The 18,800-nt window shown below is 53.2% G+C and overlaps 1 protein-coding gene across 2 annotated transcripts; it reads right to left on the bottom strand.

The window, feature by feature from the left end:
- Positions 1–915: 915 nt before the first annotated feature.
- Positions 916–11,236, bottom strand: SERPINH1 (serpin family H member 1). Of its 2 annotated transcripts, XM_043481455.1 has the most exons (6): positions 11,081–11,189; positions 9,521–9,564; positions 6,480–7,135; positions 4,946–5,044; positions 4,591–4,823; positions 916–1,934 (listed from the first exon to the last, which is right to left on the bottom strand). In XM_043481455.1, the coding sequence occupies exons 3-6, from the start codon at positions 7,099–7,101 to the stop codon at positions 1,632–1,634; spliced, it is 1,257 nt and encodes a 418-aa protein (XP_043337390.1). In that variant the 5' UTR covers positions 7,102–7,135; positions 9,521–9,564; positions 11,081–11,189; the 3' UTR covers positions 916–1,631. The 2 variants fall into 2 exon arrangements, with proteins under 2 accessions (XP_043337390.1, XP_043337389.1); XM_043481454.1 differs by lacking the exon at positions 9,521–9,564 and having other exon boundaries at positions 11,081–11,236.
- Between the last annotated feature and the right edge of the window lie 7,564 nt (positions 11,237–18,800).

Genomic DNA, 18,800 nt, shown 5'->3' with positions numbered 1-18,800 from the left:
TGAGTACTGAGCGTGCTTGTCACTATCTCTACGTCTCCACTTCTAGATGAAACCTTCTGAGGGCAGAGATCTGATTTACTGAGTCCACAACACAGAACAGCCCTGGAGCTCCGAATAGCCGTGGCATTGTGGTAATAATGAGAATGAATCGGCTGGCCCTTCTGTAGCCCATTCACTTCTTGGAGGACTCCACCTAGGTTGCCCAGTCAGGCAGGGACTCCATTTTGAGACCAATACCACCCAGGGCAGAGTTGTTGGCAAAAGGAAGCCGGAGAGGTGCCCAGAGAGAGGTAGTAAACTGCCCAACGGCACACAGCCAGCAAGCAGCAGAGATGGGCCATGAATCCAGTTTCCTCTGTTCCTCTGCCTCGCTGCCCATTGGTCTTCTGTCCTGTGCATCCCACTTGCCCTGTCCTTCCCTAAGCCATGATGCCAAGAGCCCCAAGGCTCACAAGAGGTAACCAATGTGAAGAGTGTTTCGGGACTCTCCTTGGCTCCTGCTCCAAACCCAAGTACACAGCAAGGACCCCACAAGCTCCTTCAAAAGATCCTGCCCAGCCAGGCAGCCTGAGCTTGTGCCCTCTGGCCCTGCATGTGGATGAGGTCAGATTGAAAGGAAAGCCTCGGGGGCTGAAGACTGGGATCCTGAAGCCAGCAGGACAGCAAAGCCCTGGGCTCCAGGACCAGTGCTGTCATTCCAGCCCTGCAGCCTCCACCTCTCCAGGGCAGCCAGAGCCACAATCCCCAGTCAGCACACAGTGGGCCTGCCACACAGTATTATCTCCAGTTATCTGCCAGGATCTGGGGGCCTGACAAGGACTATTAGTAGCAAACAGAGCTTAACAGAAGGAGCCCTTGTCCCCAGGGAAGAATGACATGGTAACCTCTGATCCAGTCATCCATGATCCAACAAAATTTCACTGGAAAAGTTTTATTGAAAAAAAAAAAACCACAATTGTACAAATAAGTTCTTGGTTGACAGCAACAAAGGCTCATTTCCCCACTTTCCTCCCCATTTTTGAAAATCTATAAAAGGAAAAAAAACAATGTTCATCCCCATGATGCCTGAACAAAGTCTGCCCAAACCCACCCCCCTCCATGAGCTATTTCTCAACCCCTTCTCTGGGGTCAGACTCACTGTGGGAGTACCTGTCCCAGGGGCTGCAGCACCTAGTTTTATAGATGAGGGAAGTTAGGAGAAGATGGGGAGAGAGCTGGGAAGGGGGCTGAGGTGGTGGTCATATCAGGAAGAGGGCCCCCACTCCATGAGGGCTTGGCTGAACCCCCAGCTCGATTCCATCTCACAGATGAGAAAGCACTGGGCTATAAATATGAACACTGACTGAGGCAGGCTGGATCCCAGGACTGAGAGCGGGGCTCGATGACTACCGCCCAGCTCCCAGGGGACACGGGGTCTCTGGGCTCAGCACCCTGACACCTGGGGGACCGTGTCCAAGCAGAGTGAATCCAGGCCGGGAAGGACTGCTCAGACACACAGGAAGCCCCCTGTTTTCCCACCCCCACCCCACAGATTATCCAAGGTCGATACCTCAGCTCCCCCACCCCCATAGCACCCATGTGTCTCAGGAGCCTCCCGCTGCCCCCTGCCATCCCACACCCACCCTGGGGCCCTACAACTCGTCTCGCATCTTGTCGCCCTTGGGCCGGACCAGGCGCCCGATGAACAGCAGGGAGCCGCTCTGGGTGTCTCGAACCAGGAAGATGAAGGGGTGGTCGGCGTAGAAGAGCTTGGGGCTGCGCAGCTCCTCACGCCCGTAGATGTCCTGGTCGAAAGGGTTGCCATCCGTGTCCCACTCGAAGGCAGTGGCGTGGAACACGCTGGCCAGGTACAGGTCCTTCTTGCCCGACATGCGAGACAGGTCTGCCTTGTTCTTGTCGATGGCCTCGGTCAGACCCAGCCCAGCCAAGTGTTTCTGTAGAACCAGGTGGATGATAGTGAGGCCATGGTAGGCAGAGTTCCTAGACCCTTACCCTCCACCCACACCACCCACTGTTTCTCCTCTCCTCTGGGAAAAAGTTACCATTCCCTGGCCACCTTCCATGTGCCAGACATGGTGTGGAAACTGCAAACCACTTTCCTAATTCATGACAGCCCTGCAAGAGCTTCCAGTCACCATTTCACAGATGAGGAAACCAAGACTCAGGGGGGAAAGGCAGAATATATGCCTGGCCCCGCCCAGCAATCTTAACACGTGGTATGAATGGTAGACAGCCAGCATCGGCCTCCTCTGCGGGCTTATATAAAATGCACATTTCCTGATCCAGCCCAGAGCCTCTGAATCACAGTGTCTGCAGGTGGACCAGGAACCTTTCTTAACCAACTCTCCAGGCAATTCTTGACACACTAACATTTGAAAAAGACTGACCTAAGGACAGCTCTGACCACATCACTCTGGGGCTTAAATCCTTTCCAGAGTGATATAAAGGCTGGGATTTGCTTCAAGATAATCTGATGGGGGAGGAATGGGTGTGATGGTTGATGTTGGGTGATGGATACATGAGGGTTCCTTACATTAATCTATTTTTAATATATTTTAATATATTTCCATAGTATTTCAAAAATTAACACACACACACACACACACTCTCTCTCTCTCCAAGGCTCTGCACAGCCCCTGGAAGCCAAGGACAAGCTCTTTCCTGGGAACTGTGCTTGCATCACAGTTTCACCCCCTAGCATGTACCACTCTGCTCTCCATTAAACAGCTCCCCTGAAACTGCCTCCTCAACAGCTTCTCTGTGTCTACCCTGTCTCTGTAGGGCCCTTTAGATACCACGTCTTCTGGGGAGCCTTCCCGGCCCCACAAGACTGGAGCCACACACCCCTGGCCTCCCTCTATCAGTGTGTGGTCCTGTCTGTCTCTCCCACCTGGCTCAGTGGTCCCTCAAGACAGGGCCCATGTTCAGGGCTCACCCCGCTCTTAGTGCAGAAGAGGCAGTGGTAAAGAACTGTTGGCTGAGTGAACAGCACCCCTCAGGGCCCAAGCTTCTGGAGGACAGTGCACTTCCCCAGCATGGCCAAACCAGCCTGAGACCTAGGGGCCTGAGAGTCCGGGTGTCCTGAGACAGGCATTCGAGGCCCAGCTATTCTAGTCCCCATGACTTTGCACAAATAACTCACTTGGAAATTTCCACCTCAATCTACTGTAGGGTAGTAGATAACATGTCCACCCACAGTGCCAGAAAAACACGGGAGAAAGAAGGAGAGTCAGGTGATGGCAACTGCAGAACAGGCTGGGGGAGCGTCAGGACAAGCCCAGGAGGGAGACGGGTGTGGCTTCTCTCTGGAAACCTCGCACTGTCTACCACACAGACTACACAAGTTCCACCGTCTCCAGCTTGGAGTCTAAGCCCCATTTCATCTCAAGCGTTCTCCTTCACACTCCCTCAGCTGCAAGTCTTAATCAATTCTGCAGGCAAGGGATCTCCTACAGAACCATTTCTGGAACCCAAGGGAGGAATGAGATGAAATTTTTCCCTTTTGAACAAAGGAAAAAAAATCTCTCCCGAGTTTTCACCTGAGAACCAACTGTAGCCCCAGCACTTACTAGCCAGGGTAACCTTAGCAAGTCACTGCTTCTCTCTGAGCTTCGGCCCATCACCCAGGGTGGTCATGAGGGGGAAATGATGCTGAGCAGGCTGGTTAAGTTTCCAGCCAAGTGACTCAGAGCTGAAAGCTATTATTAGTCTTACTAGTGCAAGGGGAACAATCCTCCAGCTTGAATAGTGTATCCAGGCATACCCTAGAGATATTACGGGTTCGGTTCCAGACCACCACAATAAAGTGAAAATTGCAATAAAGTGAGTCACACAAATTTTTTGCTTTCCCGATGCATATAAACGTTATGTTTACACTATACCGTAGCCTATTAAGTCTGTAACAACATTATCTCTTAAAACAATGTGTGTACCTTAATTAAAATTTTTTATTCCTAAAAATGCTAACCATCATCTGAGTCTTTAGGGAGCTGTAATCTTTTGCTGGTGGAGGGTTTAAAATATTGCTAGAATTACCAAAATGGGACCCAGAGACATGAGGTGAGCAAACGTTGTTGGAAAAGTGGCGCCAGACTTGCTTGATGTAGGGTTACCATAAATCTTCAAAAATTGGTTAAAAAAAAATTGCAATAAAGCAAAGCATGATAAAATGAGGTATGCCTGTACCTTGTGCCGAGAGGCAGCGCAGCATAAGATTAAGGACATGGCTTGGTGTTAAACTTTTCTGAGTTTTGTATGACTCTGGATAAGTTATTTAACTTTTCTGAGCCTCACTTTCCTCATCTGTAAGATAAGGCTGATCATCCTATCTAATACAGTGTTGAGGGTTAAGAATTTCATACAGACACAGTGCTTAGGAAGTATGCCTGGCATACAGCAGGTGCTCAATTATACTTAGGTATTGATGTTGTCACCATCTTCCCAAAGGCAGGGAACATGCCCACCTCCCTCAGCACAGGCCAGTACTGCCTAGACCCCCAGAGGGGCTCAGGACAGACCTGCTGAGCTGGCGAGAGACCCCCCCCCCAAAACTCTAAGCCCTGCAGGCCCCTGAGTTGGGCTTCCCCTCACCTGCAGGTCGTGGGTCACCTCAACCACTCCCTTGGGCAGAGAGATGGCCACAGCCTTCTTCTGCATCTTGCCCATCCAGACCTTCAGCTGCTCTTTGGTCAGCAGCTTTTCCAGGCGCTCAAGGGGCTCCACGTGGTGGGGCATGATGATGATGAGGCTGGACAGCTTGTGCGCCAGCGGCATCTCCACCATCTGCAGCTTCTCCTTCTCGTCATCATAGTAGTTGTACAGACCTGGGAGAAAAGCAAAAAGGGTACTGGGCATGCTGTGGGGGGAGGGCGGGCCAGGCCCTAAGCACCCTCGGGCCCCCACATTGCCCACCCGCCCGTCCCACCCTACTCTGCAAGGCACCTACCTGTCCGGTGCATCATGGTGACACCCACGGTATAGGAACGGGTCACCATGAAGCCTCGGTTGTCCACCATCTTGTGGTGGAATCTCTCGTCCCAGTGCGCTGTAGCAGGAAGTAGAACACAAGATCAGAAATAGATGCACTGCTTCCCTTACCCTGTTAAGACACTCTCCCAACTGAATATCCTGGAAGATTTACTCCTGCCACAGGCCTCCGTTCCAGTCTTTGGGGCTCGGCTGCAGCCCACCTCCCCGCTGAGCACCCAGTCCCCTAGAGTACATGTTCCTGCTTTAGGAACGGGGACATGCTGCCTGAAGACATGGCTCTCTACATACAGTCAGGGCCTAGCAGTTTCCACATGACAGGAAATACAATCAAAAGGAGGACCCTCAGTTCAACCACTGCCATGTCCACCTCTGCCCTGACCCCTGCCAGGCATTTGGGCAACATGTGCTGAGCTAGACTCCCCACACCCCCTGCCAGCTGAGGTTTGTGCCCGAAGCAGAGAATGCCCCAAGACTGCCTTTAATTCTTGTCTGCAAGTCCTGTCCCCATGACCAAAAAACATTACCCCAAAAACCTTGCGTATGTGACAGTGGCCTGAGTCCTGACCTACGTCACATCCAGACCTGTGTTCAAATTCAGTCTCAGTCACCAGCAGGCTGCAGGACCTTTCACCGCTCCTATCTCGATCCCCTCGTTTGTCAAACAGGGGCACCTCATCCTCACAGTAGCCTGTGACAGTACAGTGCTATCCATATAGGTACTCAGAAGTACACATTAAGCCCGAATCAAATCTTCAATTCAAGATGCACCTGGACATGGGTTCTCTCCTCCTAGCTGAGCCTGTTTTCTCACCTATGAAATGGAGGTAATACCTCCTACCCTCAAAGTTGCTTTGAGCATTAGGCATGATCACAGGTGTGGAGCCAGCTCATTACTGAGGCAGAAATGATTACTGCATTTAATTCCAACACAACCAATGTGGAGTCCTTCGGCTGGGCTTGGATCTGTGTCCCATTCCTTTAGACACAACACTGTGCTGTGCTTAGTCACTCAATCGTGTCCGACTCTGCGACCCCATGGACTGTAGCCTGCCAGGCTCCTGTGTCCACCAGGATTCTCCACTGGAGTGGGTCGCCATGCCCTCCTCCAGAGGATCTTCCTGACCTAGAGATCGAATCCAGGTCTCTTGCATTGTTCTTTACCATCTGAACCACCACAAAAGCCCAAGAATACTGGAATGGGTAGCCTATCCCTTCTCCAGGGGATCTTCCTGACCCAGTAACCTAAAGGAGGTCTCCTGCACTGCAAATTCTTTACCAGCTGGGCTACCAGGGAAGCCCCAGACACAACACTACACCTCGCTAAACTTAGTTTGTCATGTATAAAGAGTTCTGTAACTGACTCCCTCCATGTCCACGGGTTGTTAGTTGTTAATGAGGACTGGTGCTTGGCACAGAAATACTGATAGATCAGACTCGCCGGGGGCGGGGCCTCGGGGAGAGGAAACCCCGCCCCACCCTGCCGGACTCACGCTTGAAGAACATGGCATTGACCAGCAGCGCGCCATCGGTGCGCTCCACGTCCTTGGTGACCTCGGGCAGCTTGCCGTCGGTGGTCTGCGCTGCCCACTCGTTGATGGACTGCAGGGCGCTGCGCTTGTCGCGGAAGTTGATCTTGGAGTGCTCACAGTTGTAGTGCTGCTTGCTGCTACGCACGAAGTCCTCTGCGAAGCTCACGGAGCTGGGCCCGTACAGGCGGCTGCCCAGCTTCCAGGTGACGTTGCGCGCCGTGCTGTTGCTGAGCGACCGCAGCAGCTCGCCCAGACCCGCGTGCACCTCATCGTCGCGCAGCTGCTCGGCGCTCAGCACCGCCTTGGCCTGCGACGCCGTGGCCGCCTTGCCGCCCAGCGACACTAGCCCCAGGGACGAGGCCACCACCACGGGTGACAGCAGGATGTTCTCCACCGCCTGGTCCTTGGCCATGGCCTGGTATAGGCTGAAGGCCAGGCCGGCGCTGCGCTCAGCCAGCGTGGCCGCCTTGGGGCTCAGCTTCTCCGCGGTGCCCGGAGCTGCTGCAGCCGCAGGTTTCTTCACCTCAGCGGCCAGGGCCCTGGCCAGGAGGCAGATGGTGCTGATGAGCAGGAGGGCATGCATGGCTGGGAGGTGGGTTGTGAGCACCGAGGAGGACCTATGAGGGTGGCAGAGAGAGGGCACCCCTGAAGCCCCAGTTGTTCTTCCCCTGCACCAATCCCCACCCTTCTGGCTGCGGCCAAGTCCCCTGGAGATGGGAGCAGGAGGGTCCAGAGCTCTGGGGAGCCCAGACCTAACTCCAGATTGCCCAAATTGGGGCTCTCCATCTGCCCACTCTCTCAGAGGCCTTCTTTGACTCCTCATCTAAAGCAAGCAAATAGCTACCGCAGCCCTATTTATTTCTTACACTGAACTTAACATTTACACTCATGTGTCTTTACATATTGTTTCCATCACAGACCTGGAGGTCTGCGTCCTCCAGGAGGGCAGGAAACACTGGCTTCCCTTTATAGTCCCCTGTGCCCAGCACACAACAGGCCTAAGCTATTCCTGAATGAACAGAAACCAGGGCCGCTTGGCCAAACCTGGGCTCTTCAGTTTGCTGAAGGTTAGCTCAAATCTCTTACAACCCTGGGGCCCTTTTCCAGTGGGTAGGGGGAAGTGGCAGACGAGCTGAGGGTCCATATGAATCTCAGGGGCCTGGACAGAGGATGTCAGGTGGGAAATGCAGTGTTCCTCCCCCATGCCTTCCCTTCTGCGCTGGGATGTTAATGAGTCACCGGAAGGTTCACTGATTAAATAAGAGAGCCCAGATGCTCTACTCCGTTGCCCCAAGGGTGACCTTCAGTCTGAAAGTGTGCATGTGTGTGTGTGTTCACCCCTCACTGAGTCTCGGGCTCCCATTTTCCAAGTTCTAAGGGTCTTGGTCTCCAAGACCTCTGTCTTGGCAGGACGTGCCTGCCCACCACCCCTCGAGCGGATGGGAAATCCCCAGGACAAAAGCAGGAGGGGGATAGGAGGTGGAGTAGGTTTCCTGAGAGGAAGGATATTAAGGGACAGGGCACATTACAACTCAAAGGAACATTGACACCCCCTCCCGTTCACCAGAGGCTGGTGGCCAGATGTGTATGCAGTCTCCCAGAAAGCAGGGGCCACCTCAGGTTCCATTCTGCCCTCCCATTCCCACCCGGCAGGATCGCCACACATGCCCATCTACACTGTGGCTTCAGGACTGCCATCCTCACACCACAGCTGTCCCAGTGTCTCCTACGACAAGCCCCCTCCCCTCTCTGGGGCCTTCCATCAGGACAGTCTCTCCACATGGACTTATTTCCACACTCGCCCCGCTTTGAGGTGACTTCCGCCTCTCCTTCAGGCAGCACGAAGCAAGACGAGATGACAGAGCAAAGAAAAGGACTGGAAGGAACTGTGCTAGAAGCTGGGATCCCACTGCACTGGCAGATCCCAACTCGCGGTCCTCAAGGTGGGAAACTCAGAATCCTGGGGAACGACCCTCAGTATTCGGGAAGGAGGGAAGGCCACCGAGACCCACAACTGCCTGGGAGAAGGTACCAAAGAGAACTGTAGCCTAAAGTAGGGATTGCAGAGGTAAGATAGTTTTACCCTAAAGAACATCTCTGGGGCCAGGTCACCTTCCTCCCACCAGGCCTGGAGCCTCAAAGGCAGAGGGCCTATATAATTATTGTACAAATAAGGACACTTGGACACTTAAGAGAGTAAAGTGGGAATACTACTAATTATTATGCCAGGACAACAGGCATACGGTCATCCTATTCAAAGGCCGCCTTTAGTCCAAACAGCGGATGCCAGAGCTTGGACCTCTGCAGAGGTCACCAGCATCCCCCGGAGAGATAATCTAGGAGCCCAGTTCACAGTCCTGCCACGTGGCAGGCACTATCTTGACAGCCCCCACCCCCAGCCCCAGCCAACCAGAACCTCAAAGGGCTGGGAGGGGCTTTTCAAGAAAGCTCCAAATGACTAGTTTGGGATTCCTCAGGCAGCCACATAGCTGCGCTCCTGTTCCTACTGCCGGCTCCGGGTGACGTGGCAGGCTGGAAACTGAATTATCTCCACCCGCCTGCAGAGGGGGGCTTCCAGCCCGAGAAGCCGGAGGCCTGGGTTCAGGTCCCGGGGCGGGGGGGTGCCAAGGAGCCTTTCTGGCCCTAGCTTCGAACCCCGCAACATCAGACTCTGCAGGGAGACTCTGCAGGGAGACGTGTAGCGAGGGTGAAGGGCTGTTAACCCAGTGGCAGGAATGGAGGAAGGCAAGTCACTGCAAGCAAGCCAGCCTCCCACAGCCCAGCCCCTGTTGCCACAGAAAAATCCCAGCCCTGAGGCCAAGGTTAGATGATTTATGGTCCCACGAAGAAAAATATACAATCACAGAACCAAGGCCTGTGCCCACAGCTAGCCGGAAGGAGACTGGATTCCAGGTTTTTTAAGTAGAGGGAAGGGAAGCAGATTGGGGGAGGGGTGGGAGTACCAGAAAGGGTCTCAAACACTTGAGGAGGTCTAAAAGTACCTTGAAACTGCCTCAGGGGGAGGTCAAGGCCTGCCTTTTTCATTCTGAAAGAAAGCAGAAGAGTGAGGAGGACGGGGTAGGGCAGAGCTGGGTGGTGGTTGAGGACTGGCCTGGAAGGCCCAGCCCCGCTTAAGGGACCCCCATCTACTCTGCCCCTGGCAGAAGGAAGCCACAACCAACTCCAGATCTACAACCTCAGAGGTCATCCACATCACTGCACAGTGGGAGAAACTAAGGCCAGAGAGAGACAGGGAGCCACCTCCATGCTTCAAGGATCTGCGGGGTCGGGCTTCCTAGCACAGGGCTCCCTCCTCCCAGAAGCTCCCACAGAGCCCCTCCAGAGGGCTGGATTCAGTGTCCGGTTACAGCCAGTTTTAAAAAATAACATTTCTGCTGGGAATCCCAGTGCCCAGAGACAAAAGGAGGGGACCAGGAGGCCTCAGGAAGGGGGGATGGGCAGATGAACTGTCTGAGGGCACGAGGGTGTGGTCCCAGCCAGCAACTTCCAGGGAACCAAAGCCCCTAGATTTTCCTGCGGCCTCCATCCGGGCCCTGCAGACCAGGGGGACCAGCAGGAAACCCTGGAAGAGGCGGGGCCAGGCTTTCTGGCCATGCTGGAAGCCGGTTTCATTCTTCTCCCTCCACTCCAGTCACCTCAGGAATGTCCCTAAGCTGGGGGCAGGGAACCCCGGCCTCTGAAGTAACCTTAACGCTGCAGTGACGCCAGGAACCAGGTGGCGGCGGACAGGATTAGAGCGGGCGACCAAAAGCCTTCCAGGGAGCCCCCTCCACCCCGGCCGCCCTCCCTTCTCTGGGGGGATGCAGACCTGGTCACCTCCTCAGCCTCTTTTTGGAGGGAGGTGGGGGAGACTGGTGCTGGCCAAGTCCCTCTTTTTCTTTTAGTTGCCATCACCTACGCATACTGGCTGCTGATCAGCAATGGAGCCGCGGTGGGTGACTCCTCCCAAACCGTGGGGACCCCAAAAGCCAAGACAGCCCCCAGGAAAAGGCAAGGTTGTTTCACCTCCTCTCCCCGCTACCCTTCCTCAGAAGGCTCAGATGCCCCCCGTCAAGCCTGTGAGGAGGCTGGTCCACTGGCCCTTGGGCCTCAACCCACAACTGGAAGCATGGGGACATGCAAACCAGCCTGGCCTCCCTGTTCTTGCTGGAAGGGACTGCAGACCGGATCCTCCCTCCTTGCCCTGCAGAGAGAGGAGCCTCAGCATCGTGGCCCCCAGCCTCCCTGTTACCTCCTGGCCACCACCACTCCAGCCCCACACTTCTGGGGAACCCTGCACTTTCCCCGGGCCCTCTGAGTGTCCGGACTGCCCATCCCGGCTCCATCTCTGCGGTGGCCCTCAGGCTTTCTCGGCCGTCACCAGCTAGTCTCCGTCTCCAACTCTCCAGCTGCCCCCAAAAATTCCAGGGACTCCAGTCTGCGGGCTCAGTCTGTGGCTCTCGTTGGCCCCTAAACCCTCGCCCGGGCGCCTCTCCCCTCTCATTCCCTTGAGCCCCCCTAAAAAACTCCCTCCGCTCCCCCCGGCCGCCCCCGCCCCTCACCTGGCCGGGCTGGGCTGGCGCCGGGACCGCAGTCACAGTGTCACACTGGAGCCGCGAACGGATTCCACTCTCCGCCGCGCCCCCGCGCTCCAGATCTATATATGGCGTTCCCCCACCCCACCTCCCGCCCGTCCCGAGAAACTTCTGGAAAGTTGGAAAAGCTTCCGGAGGGCGCCCCTGCCTCGCCAAAAAAAGCCAAAGACCTCCCCCAAACCACCCCGGCTTCCGCCCCCTCCTTCTGCAGGCAGTCACCCGGCCCCTGGGTCCTACTGCCCTGCTTATCGGACGCGATCGCAGCGCCCGGGAGCTCCGTGCTGGGCGCCCCGGGGCACGCACGACTGCGGAGCGAGCGGGCATCGTTCACTCAGTTGAGACTCTTGAGTTCGGACCGCTTAGATGAAGGGGACACGGGGCTCCCTAGTAGGAGTTCGGATCGCTTAGACACGGGGCTTCAGGGTCCTACTCCCTGGAGAGGAGCCGCCACACCCCAAGGCTCTTTGCACAAGCCGGCTTATCCCTGATCTCACACCGTCCAGCTCCCCTATCCCGACAGCGGATCTGCCTTCAGGTGCATCCACTCCTCCATTCTCGAACTGAAATTGGGCCCGCCTACAAGCCACCTTCTCTCCTTCCTCTCAGGGGAGGTGGTCAGAGGTTGGGAGGCAGCACCCGTCTCCATCTGCAGTTTATCCTGAACACCTTGGAGCTCAAGCTCAGTGACCACCTTGACGGGAAGAGTGGCAGCCAGTTCCTGTACCTGACCTTCCCCCAGGAAGGTCTTGGGGACACCTCGGGAACACCAGGTCTGGCTGGGCCTGGAGGGGTGCACAGGGAGAATACCCTGGCTGACCTTTAAGTAATATGCTGTGTGACCCTGAGGAAGTTACTTTCCTTTCTGGGCCTCAGTTCCTTTGTGAAATGTCATCCCTTGCCTCCTTTCCTTGCCTGTCTCCGTCTCTCTCTCCTTGGTCATCCCTACCCCCTCCCTATCTGAATCCCCTCCCACAGGTCTCACTATCAGCTCCTCTCCCCCACCCTCCCACAACTGATAGCCTCTAGAGCTCTGAGCTAAGCTGGGGTATTCATTTCTGTTCCAGGTGCAGAAGACCCAGCCAAGAACAGGGCAAAGTCCCTGCCCTTGGGATATTCATCTTGGGATGAATATTCTTAGGAGGGTCCGTGCATGCGCGCTAAGTCACTTCAATTGTGTCCCACTCTATGTGACCCCATGGACTGTAGCCTGCCAGGCTCCTCTGTCCTTGGGGGTTCTCCAGGAAAGAATACTGGAGAATGCCCTCCTCCAGGGGATCTTCCCAACCCAGGGATCGAACCCACATCTCTTACGCCTCCTACATTGGCAGGCAGGTTCTTTATCACTAGCGCCACCTGGGAAGCCCTCTTAGGAGGGTATACGTATCTTAGTAGGGAACTTGAGAAGGCAGATTATTTAGGACATCCCCGCCCTAAATCTTTAACAGGGAAATCATAGACAACCCTATGGGCCCAGTATGGAGAGGAAGGGACAGAATAGAGACAGTTCGCTCACTCATTCATTCAGTCGGTCAACAAACTGTGCTGAGTATCCTCCTTCTTCCAGGTGCATCTCTGGATCTTGGGGAGTAAACGAAGCCCAGCACCCAGCAGATGAATCATTCAGGTCTCTAGCAGCAGAGGTGATTGGAGGGCCTTTTCTGGTCACCCCAGCCAGGTGGTGGTGGTAACTAATTTATCAGTCTGACTTAGGCTGCTGATGTTCACAGTCTGATTACAAGGACTGTGGGAAATCTTAGATCCCAAGAGCTTTAGTCTCTTCAAATCAAAGTTAAAGAATCAGAGATTACTAGAACCTTAAGGTGGTAATCACAGAATATGATATTCCTGTGGAATCTTTGAATTCATCTAAGGAATCCTAAAATGTTAAATCTCACAGTCAGGGACTTCCCTGGTGGTCCAGTGATTAAGAACCCACCTTGTGATGCAGGGAACAAGGATTCGATCCCCGTTCAGGAAACTGAGATCCATCATTCCTCGCGGCAACTATTGAGCCCACCCGCCACAACTAGAGTCCTTGTGCCACAAGAAAGATTGTGCATAACTCAGTGACGGTCCCACGTGCTGCAACTAAGACCCAATGCAGCCAAATGAATTTAAAGAATTTTTAAAGATTCACAGTCAAGGAATCTTAGAATAAAAATATTAAGGACTCTGGACTATGAGGCATCTTAGAGGTCATGGGTTCCTGTCTGCAGCCCCAGGCAGAAGTCCTCTCTGAACCTCAAAAGGCAAGAATCCCAAAAAGGCAAGCACCCAGGCTCCTCCAAGAACAGGGAGCTCACCTCCCTCGTAGGCAGCCCAGTGTCCTTTTCTTAGGACAGGTCTAATCATTGACAAACTCTCTTAGCCTCAGGGTGGTGTCCATATCTTTGACCTGGCTGTCCGGGTTTTCATGTACTTCCCCCTGCCTCGTCTGTGTATTGCTTTTAAGGAGAAGTCCTAGCTATTCGAGGAAACTGAGGAAACCACCTGGGTCCCAGGCTCGTCCACCCTCTACCCCACCCCCATCCCACCCTCAGTTTGGACTTCGGGTGGTAATTGACCAGTCAGCTAGTGAAGTGAAAGTCAAAGCCGACTCTTTGCGCCCCCGAGGACTATACAGTCCATGGAATTCTCCAGGCCGGAATACTGGAGTGGGTAGCCTTTCCCTTCTCCAGGGGATCTTCCCAATCCAGGGATCAAACCCAGGTCTCCCACATTGCAGGCAGATTCTTTACCAGCTGAGCCATAAGGGAAGCCTAGCCAGTCAGCTAAGGGTCTATCAAAGCTGATAGAAAGGAGATGTTTGCCTTGATTTCCAGCAGGTCCAGATGTCCGAATCCCACAGAGATTATCTTTGCTCTACACCTTTCCTCGAAACTCTTTGCTCTTTGAGGCCTCACCAGAACTCTGGGAGGAAGCTGAGTGCTACAACTCTCAGGGACTGAACTAGGGGGCATGCTGTTAGATAAGCCCAGTACCTTAGAAGGTCAGAGTAGAAAGGACCAATGCCCTCCATATACAGATAGGGAAGCTGAGGCCTGGGGAGGGCACTGGAGACCCTCTCCCAGTCTTATTAGACTTTACCTTAGCTCAGACTAGGTCAGAAGCTTCCTCTATGGCATTCTGCTGCATTATCTCTGTGTCGTCACCCTATAATGTCCCTGAATGTCATTGGTGATTTTGGATGGGCAGAGACTTCTCCCTCTGAGTCCCCAGTACCCAGCACAGAGTATGCCCAGAAAAGGCACACGATGAACCATGGCCAGTGAGTGAGTGATGGGAAGTGTCTGCCTGAGTAGCTGGACTCCAATCACAGCCTCCCTGCAACCTCCCTGAAGAAAGAAAGGCAACGGCTCCTTTAAATTTCCAACATCAGCAAAAAAGTTTCAAGAGCCTTTGCCACAGTATTCTTAGCTCTGAGCCCAGCCCTGGCCTTGCTGACTGCAGCCCTTCCCCCACACTCCCAGTCTGCACTTTCTGGAAAAAGCACTCTTCCGAAGGAGGAAAGATTCTGAAATGCGGAGAAACTCTTGAGCATTTCAGCTGTGTGTTCCTCCTGTGTCCCCGCTCCCAGCAGGAGCCCACCTACCCCACCCCACCCTCGACAGGGTCTCAGATGGAAATCCTAGGTACCAAGCAGTGTAGTCAGGAGGAAGTAGAAAACCATAGAATGCAACTTCATCCACATTGTACAGAGAGGAAAAAGAAAACTGGGCCCCAGAGAGGGCCAGCAATTTGCCCAAGGTCACACAGCAATTCAGAGGTGGATCTAGACCAGAGCCCACACCCTGGGCCTCAGCCCTCCTTCTCCCACACAATCTCTAGCTGGGTCTTCCAGGTAGGCAGGCCCAGTTCCACCAGGTATTGCAGAAACAGCTGTCTTTAGCCCCAGTGGCTAGATCCAGGCAGTCCTCACCCTATAGAATTCTAGGACAGAAACTAACATGTTAAGTGCCCAGTCCGTTCGTATTATCATATTTAATACTCTCAGGTTAAGTTGAATGGCTCCATTTTAAACACAAGGAAACTGAGGCTAAGTTCAAGCCCTTATAGCAAATTGCACTTAGAACTGGGATTTGAATTGTTTGTCCATGGTAGATGGGCTGTGGGGGCAGGGAAAGGATAAGGAGGTGACTTTCATGGGGTACTTTGAATACTGTGGCCAGGCACCCTAAACAGTATCTCACTTTTAATTCTAGGGTGTTAATTCAAAGGAAGTGTCATCCTTTTCTTCTTTTTACAGAGGATCAGACTGTGGCCAAGAAAGGCTGGGATGACCAGCCTCTGGTGGGCCCTCTCCCTGGGAAACCAGGGCTGCCACCGGCAGTTCTCTGAGATGTTGTCCAGAAGCCAAGAATGTGCTCGCAGTCCCAAGCATGAGTCAGGGAAATGCAATTTCTGCAAGCTCTGATGCTCTCTCGTGGAGTGTGGGGGCCTTCTGACCCAAAGGGCTGTCCTGTGAGCTGCCACGTTGGAGGGTGGGAGGCCTGTGAGGGGTGGGCCGACACTTGATTCCTCCCTCCTCCTCCCGGAGCAAGCCCCACCCCGACCCTCCTACAGTCCTCCTGGTGCCAAGGCAGCCTCAATGCCTTCACCTACAGGCTTGACACCCTGACAGGATGCCCAGGAGATGTGCCCACTGACACATGACACTGCAGACACACATGTGTCCACCTGCCCGCTGCAGCCCCTTCATGCAATCCACAGGTGCACATGTCTGCCTAACTCTTTAGCAACATAAATGCACTCACGTGGCACACATGCTTGATAGGAACCTGTACACAGGCTCAGGCTCAAGGGGAGGAGGGGAGGATACAGACCAGAGCCAGGATCTTTCACCCTTTATTAGCTGTGAAGCCTTGGGGTAGTCACTTTCCCTCTCTGCGCTTCAGTTCTCAGTTGTAAAATGAGAGAGTGTGACTTCTCCTTGCCACCCCACCTCCTGCCAGTTGACATTCCCTCCTCCCTTCACCCCAAAACCTGAAGACATTTCTTGAGCATCTACCATGTGTGGGGTGTCCAAAACCTGACAAGGCAGGGGTACAGTTCCACCTGGGAAGTAGAATGAGCCAGGTGCAGAACACGGGGATAGGCCCCCTGATGCCAGCCCAGGGCTTTGTCCATTGCACCTGCTCAGAACCCTTCTGTGGCTCCTAGTGGTCGCCTTGGACAAGCCCCTGATGCTAGGAACAATTGAGGGCAGGAGGAGAAGGGGGTGACAGAGGATGAGATGGTTGGATGATGTCACTGACTCAATGGACATGAGTTTGAACAAACTCGGGGAGATAGTGAAGGACAGGGAAGCCTGGTGTGCTGCAGTCCATGGGGTGACAAAAAGTCAGACATGACTCAGCAGCTGAACAAGTGGCCCCAGGAGAAAGCCCAAGCCCCTTTGTGGCCCTTTGTGGCAAGCCAGTTTGCAAGTACAGGTGCTTGGTGCTCCTGCTGAGAGACTCTGCCTTCTTAGGGCCAGAGCAAGGGAGGATGCTATTAAGAAAGCTCAGCTTTGGGACTGGGAGCTCCCTTCCTTCGGCCAGGCTCCCTTTCCCAGGCCTCCTCTGGCAACCTATGGAAATGGCTCCAGCTACCTGGCTGGAAAGCTGGTAGCATGGTCAGATGGCTATTGCATGCCTTCTTGCCTTTTCCCTTCCCCTGTTGCCTCTCTACACACCTACTCACCCAGGGCCCAGATCGTCTTTTCTCCCCCAGGTAATGCTGGCAGCTGTAATAACAGGGATGCCCAGATCAGCTGTAGGGCTGCCCTCCCTGTCTCAGGGTCTCTGACGCTTAGAAGCTCTGACCACCCCACTCCCACCCCTAATCTGCTTCAGTCCAGTGCAGCCATCCTGGCATTATGGGATATGAGAAGCCCTGGCTTGGGGGTCAGGAGATCTGGGATCCTGGCCCAGCTCTGCTGTGTTTTAGCTGTGTGCCCGTGGTCTAGCCCCCACCTCTGACAAATAGGGATGATGAACTGGAGGATGATGAGAAGCACAAATGAAACAAGTTGGAGAGCACTTTGAGGCACGACGTTAGGATCTCTGCTCTCCTCTTCATCACCTGGTCAAATCCTTCCTAACTTTGGTCTTCCCTGGTGGTCCAGCGGCCAAGACTCCATGCTCCCAATGCAGGGGGCCTGGGTTCAATCCAGGGTCAGGGAACTAGATCCCACATGCTGCAGCTAGGGCCCAGAGCAGCCAAATAATTAAAAAATAAATAAAATGTAAAAATCCTTCCTAACTTTAAGAAGCCACCTTGGACCATTCTGGCTCTGTCTGCTGAGTACCATCCTGTCATTTCCACTCACACCTGGCCTTGCACAGGCACAAGAGGGTAGCGAAGCGCTGGAATGGGGCATTTCAGGGCAGACAGAGGCCGAGGTGGCAGCCCAGCAAAGGAGGAAGAACCCAGCCTGGAAGTCAGGAAGCCCGGGTGCCACCTCTCAGCCAGTGACCTTGGAAAGCCACTTGCACCTCTCTGTGCCTTTGTTTCCTCACCTGTAACAGGAAGAAATGAGCAGGATCTGGAAGGATTTGAGGGATTTCATTTTAAACAGGAAGAAGATTTCCTCCGGCTGTTGGCAGGAGAAGAAATGGGCACAGTCTTTCCAGAAGGCAGTTTGCACTGGGAGCTTTAAGCAGTGAACTGAATAACTCCCCGCAGCACTGTGTGTAATTGCAAAACTTGGAAACAACCTAACTCTCCATCAGTAGGAGGTGGGAAGACCAGGAGAAACAAAAAGTGAGGAGGTTCTTTACGTCTTAATGTTGATTCCGATCTCAGAGCTGAGGTGAAGGGGGGTGTTACTTAGATCCATACAGACAGTCCCGGCAGTTGGGTAGAAACTGGAAACATTCCTTGATGGCCGGGGAAGGACTGGATGTGAGAGGGAGAGGGGGAGGGGTAATGGCTATCTGCCATTCTGAGGCTACATGAATGCATTTCCTATTCACACAAGTTAAAGTTTTATTCTTTAAAAAAATTTTTATTTAAAAAATAAAAACTATATTGAAGCATAGCTGATTTACAACGGCATGTTAGGTTTAGGTGTACAGCACAGTGATTCAGTGAGATGTATGCATAGATGCAGGTTTCCCTCGTGGTTCAGATGATGAAGAATCCACCTGCAATGCAAGAGCCCCTGGGTTGGGAAGATCTCCTGGAGAAGGGAATGGCTACTACTCCAGTATTCTTGCCTGGAGAATTCCATGGGCAGAGTAGCCTTGCAGGGACTACAGTCCATGCAATCACAGAGTCAGACATTACTGAGCGACTGAACACACACACACACATGTATGAAATATATATTCTTTTTCAGATTTTTTCCCTCATAGATTATTGCAAAATATTGAGTACAGTTCCCTGTGCTACACAGTAGGTCCTTGTTGGCTATCTATTTTATAATATATATATAGTAGTGTATATGTGTTCATCCCAACCTCCTAATTTATCCCCTGCCCTTTCCCCTTTGGAAACCATAAATTTGTTTTCTATGTCTGTGGGTCTATTTCTGTCTTGTTAATAAGTTTATTTGTATCTTTTTTATTTGTTCTTTGGGGAGAAAAAATCAATTTTTAGGAATATATTATAAGGAAATTATTTTTAAAAAACGCGAGTGTAGATACATGTACAAGAATGTTCATTATGGCCTTATTTGTGTGTGCTAAGTTATGTCTGACTCTTT

Source organism: Cervus canadensis, chromosome 11, assembly GCF_019320065.1.
Source record: "Cervus canadensis isolate Bull #8, Minnesota chromosome 11, ASM1932006v1, whole genome shotgun sequence".
NCBI classification, from domain to species: Eukaryota; Metazoa; Chordata; class Mammalia; order Artiodactyla; family Cervidae; genus Cervus; species Cervus canadensis.
This window is presented reverse-complemented; position numbering and strand designations above follow the sequence as displayed.

Coding starts and splice junctions, on each gene's coding strand:
- SERPINH1 (XM_043481454.1), bottom strand. CDS start 7,101: ATGCATGCCCTCCTGCTCATCAGCACCATCTGCCTCCTGGCCAGGGCC. Junction 4,824..4,945: donor CACCATGATGCACCGGACAG/GTAGGTGCCTTG, acceptor CTTTTCTCCCAG/GTCTGTACAACTACTATGAT. Junction 1,935..4,590: donor AGGTGACCCACGACCTGCAG/GTGAGGGGAAGC, acceptor CTGGTTCTACAG/AAACACTTGGCTGGGCTGGG.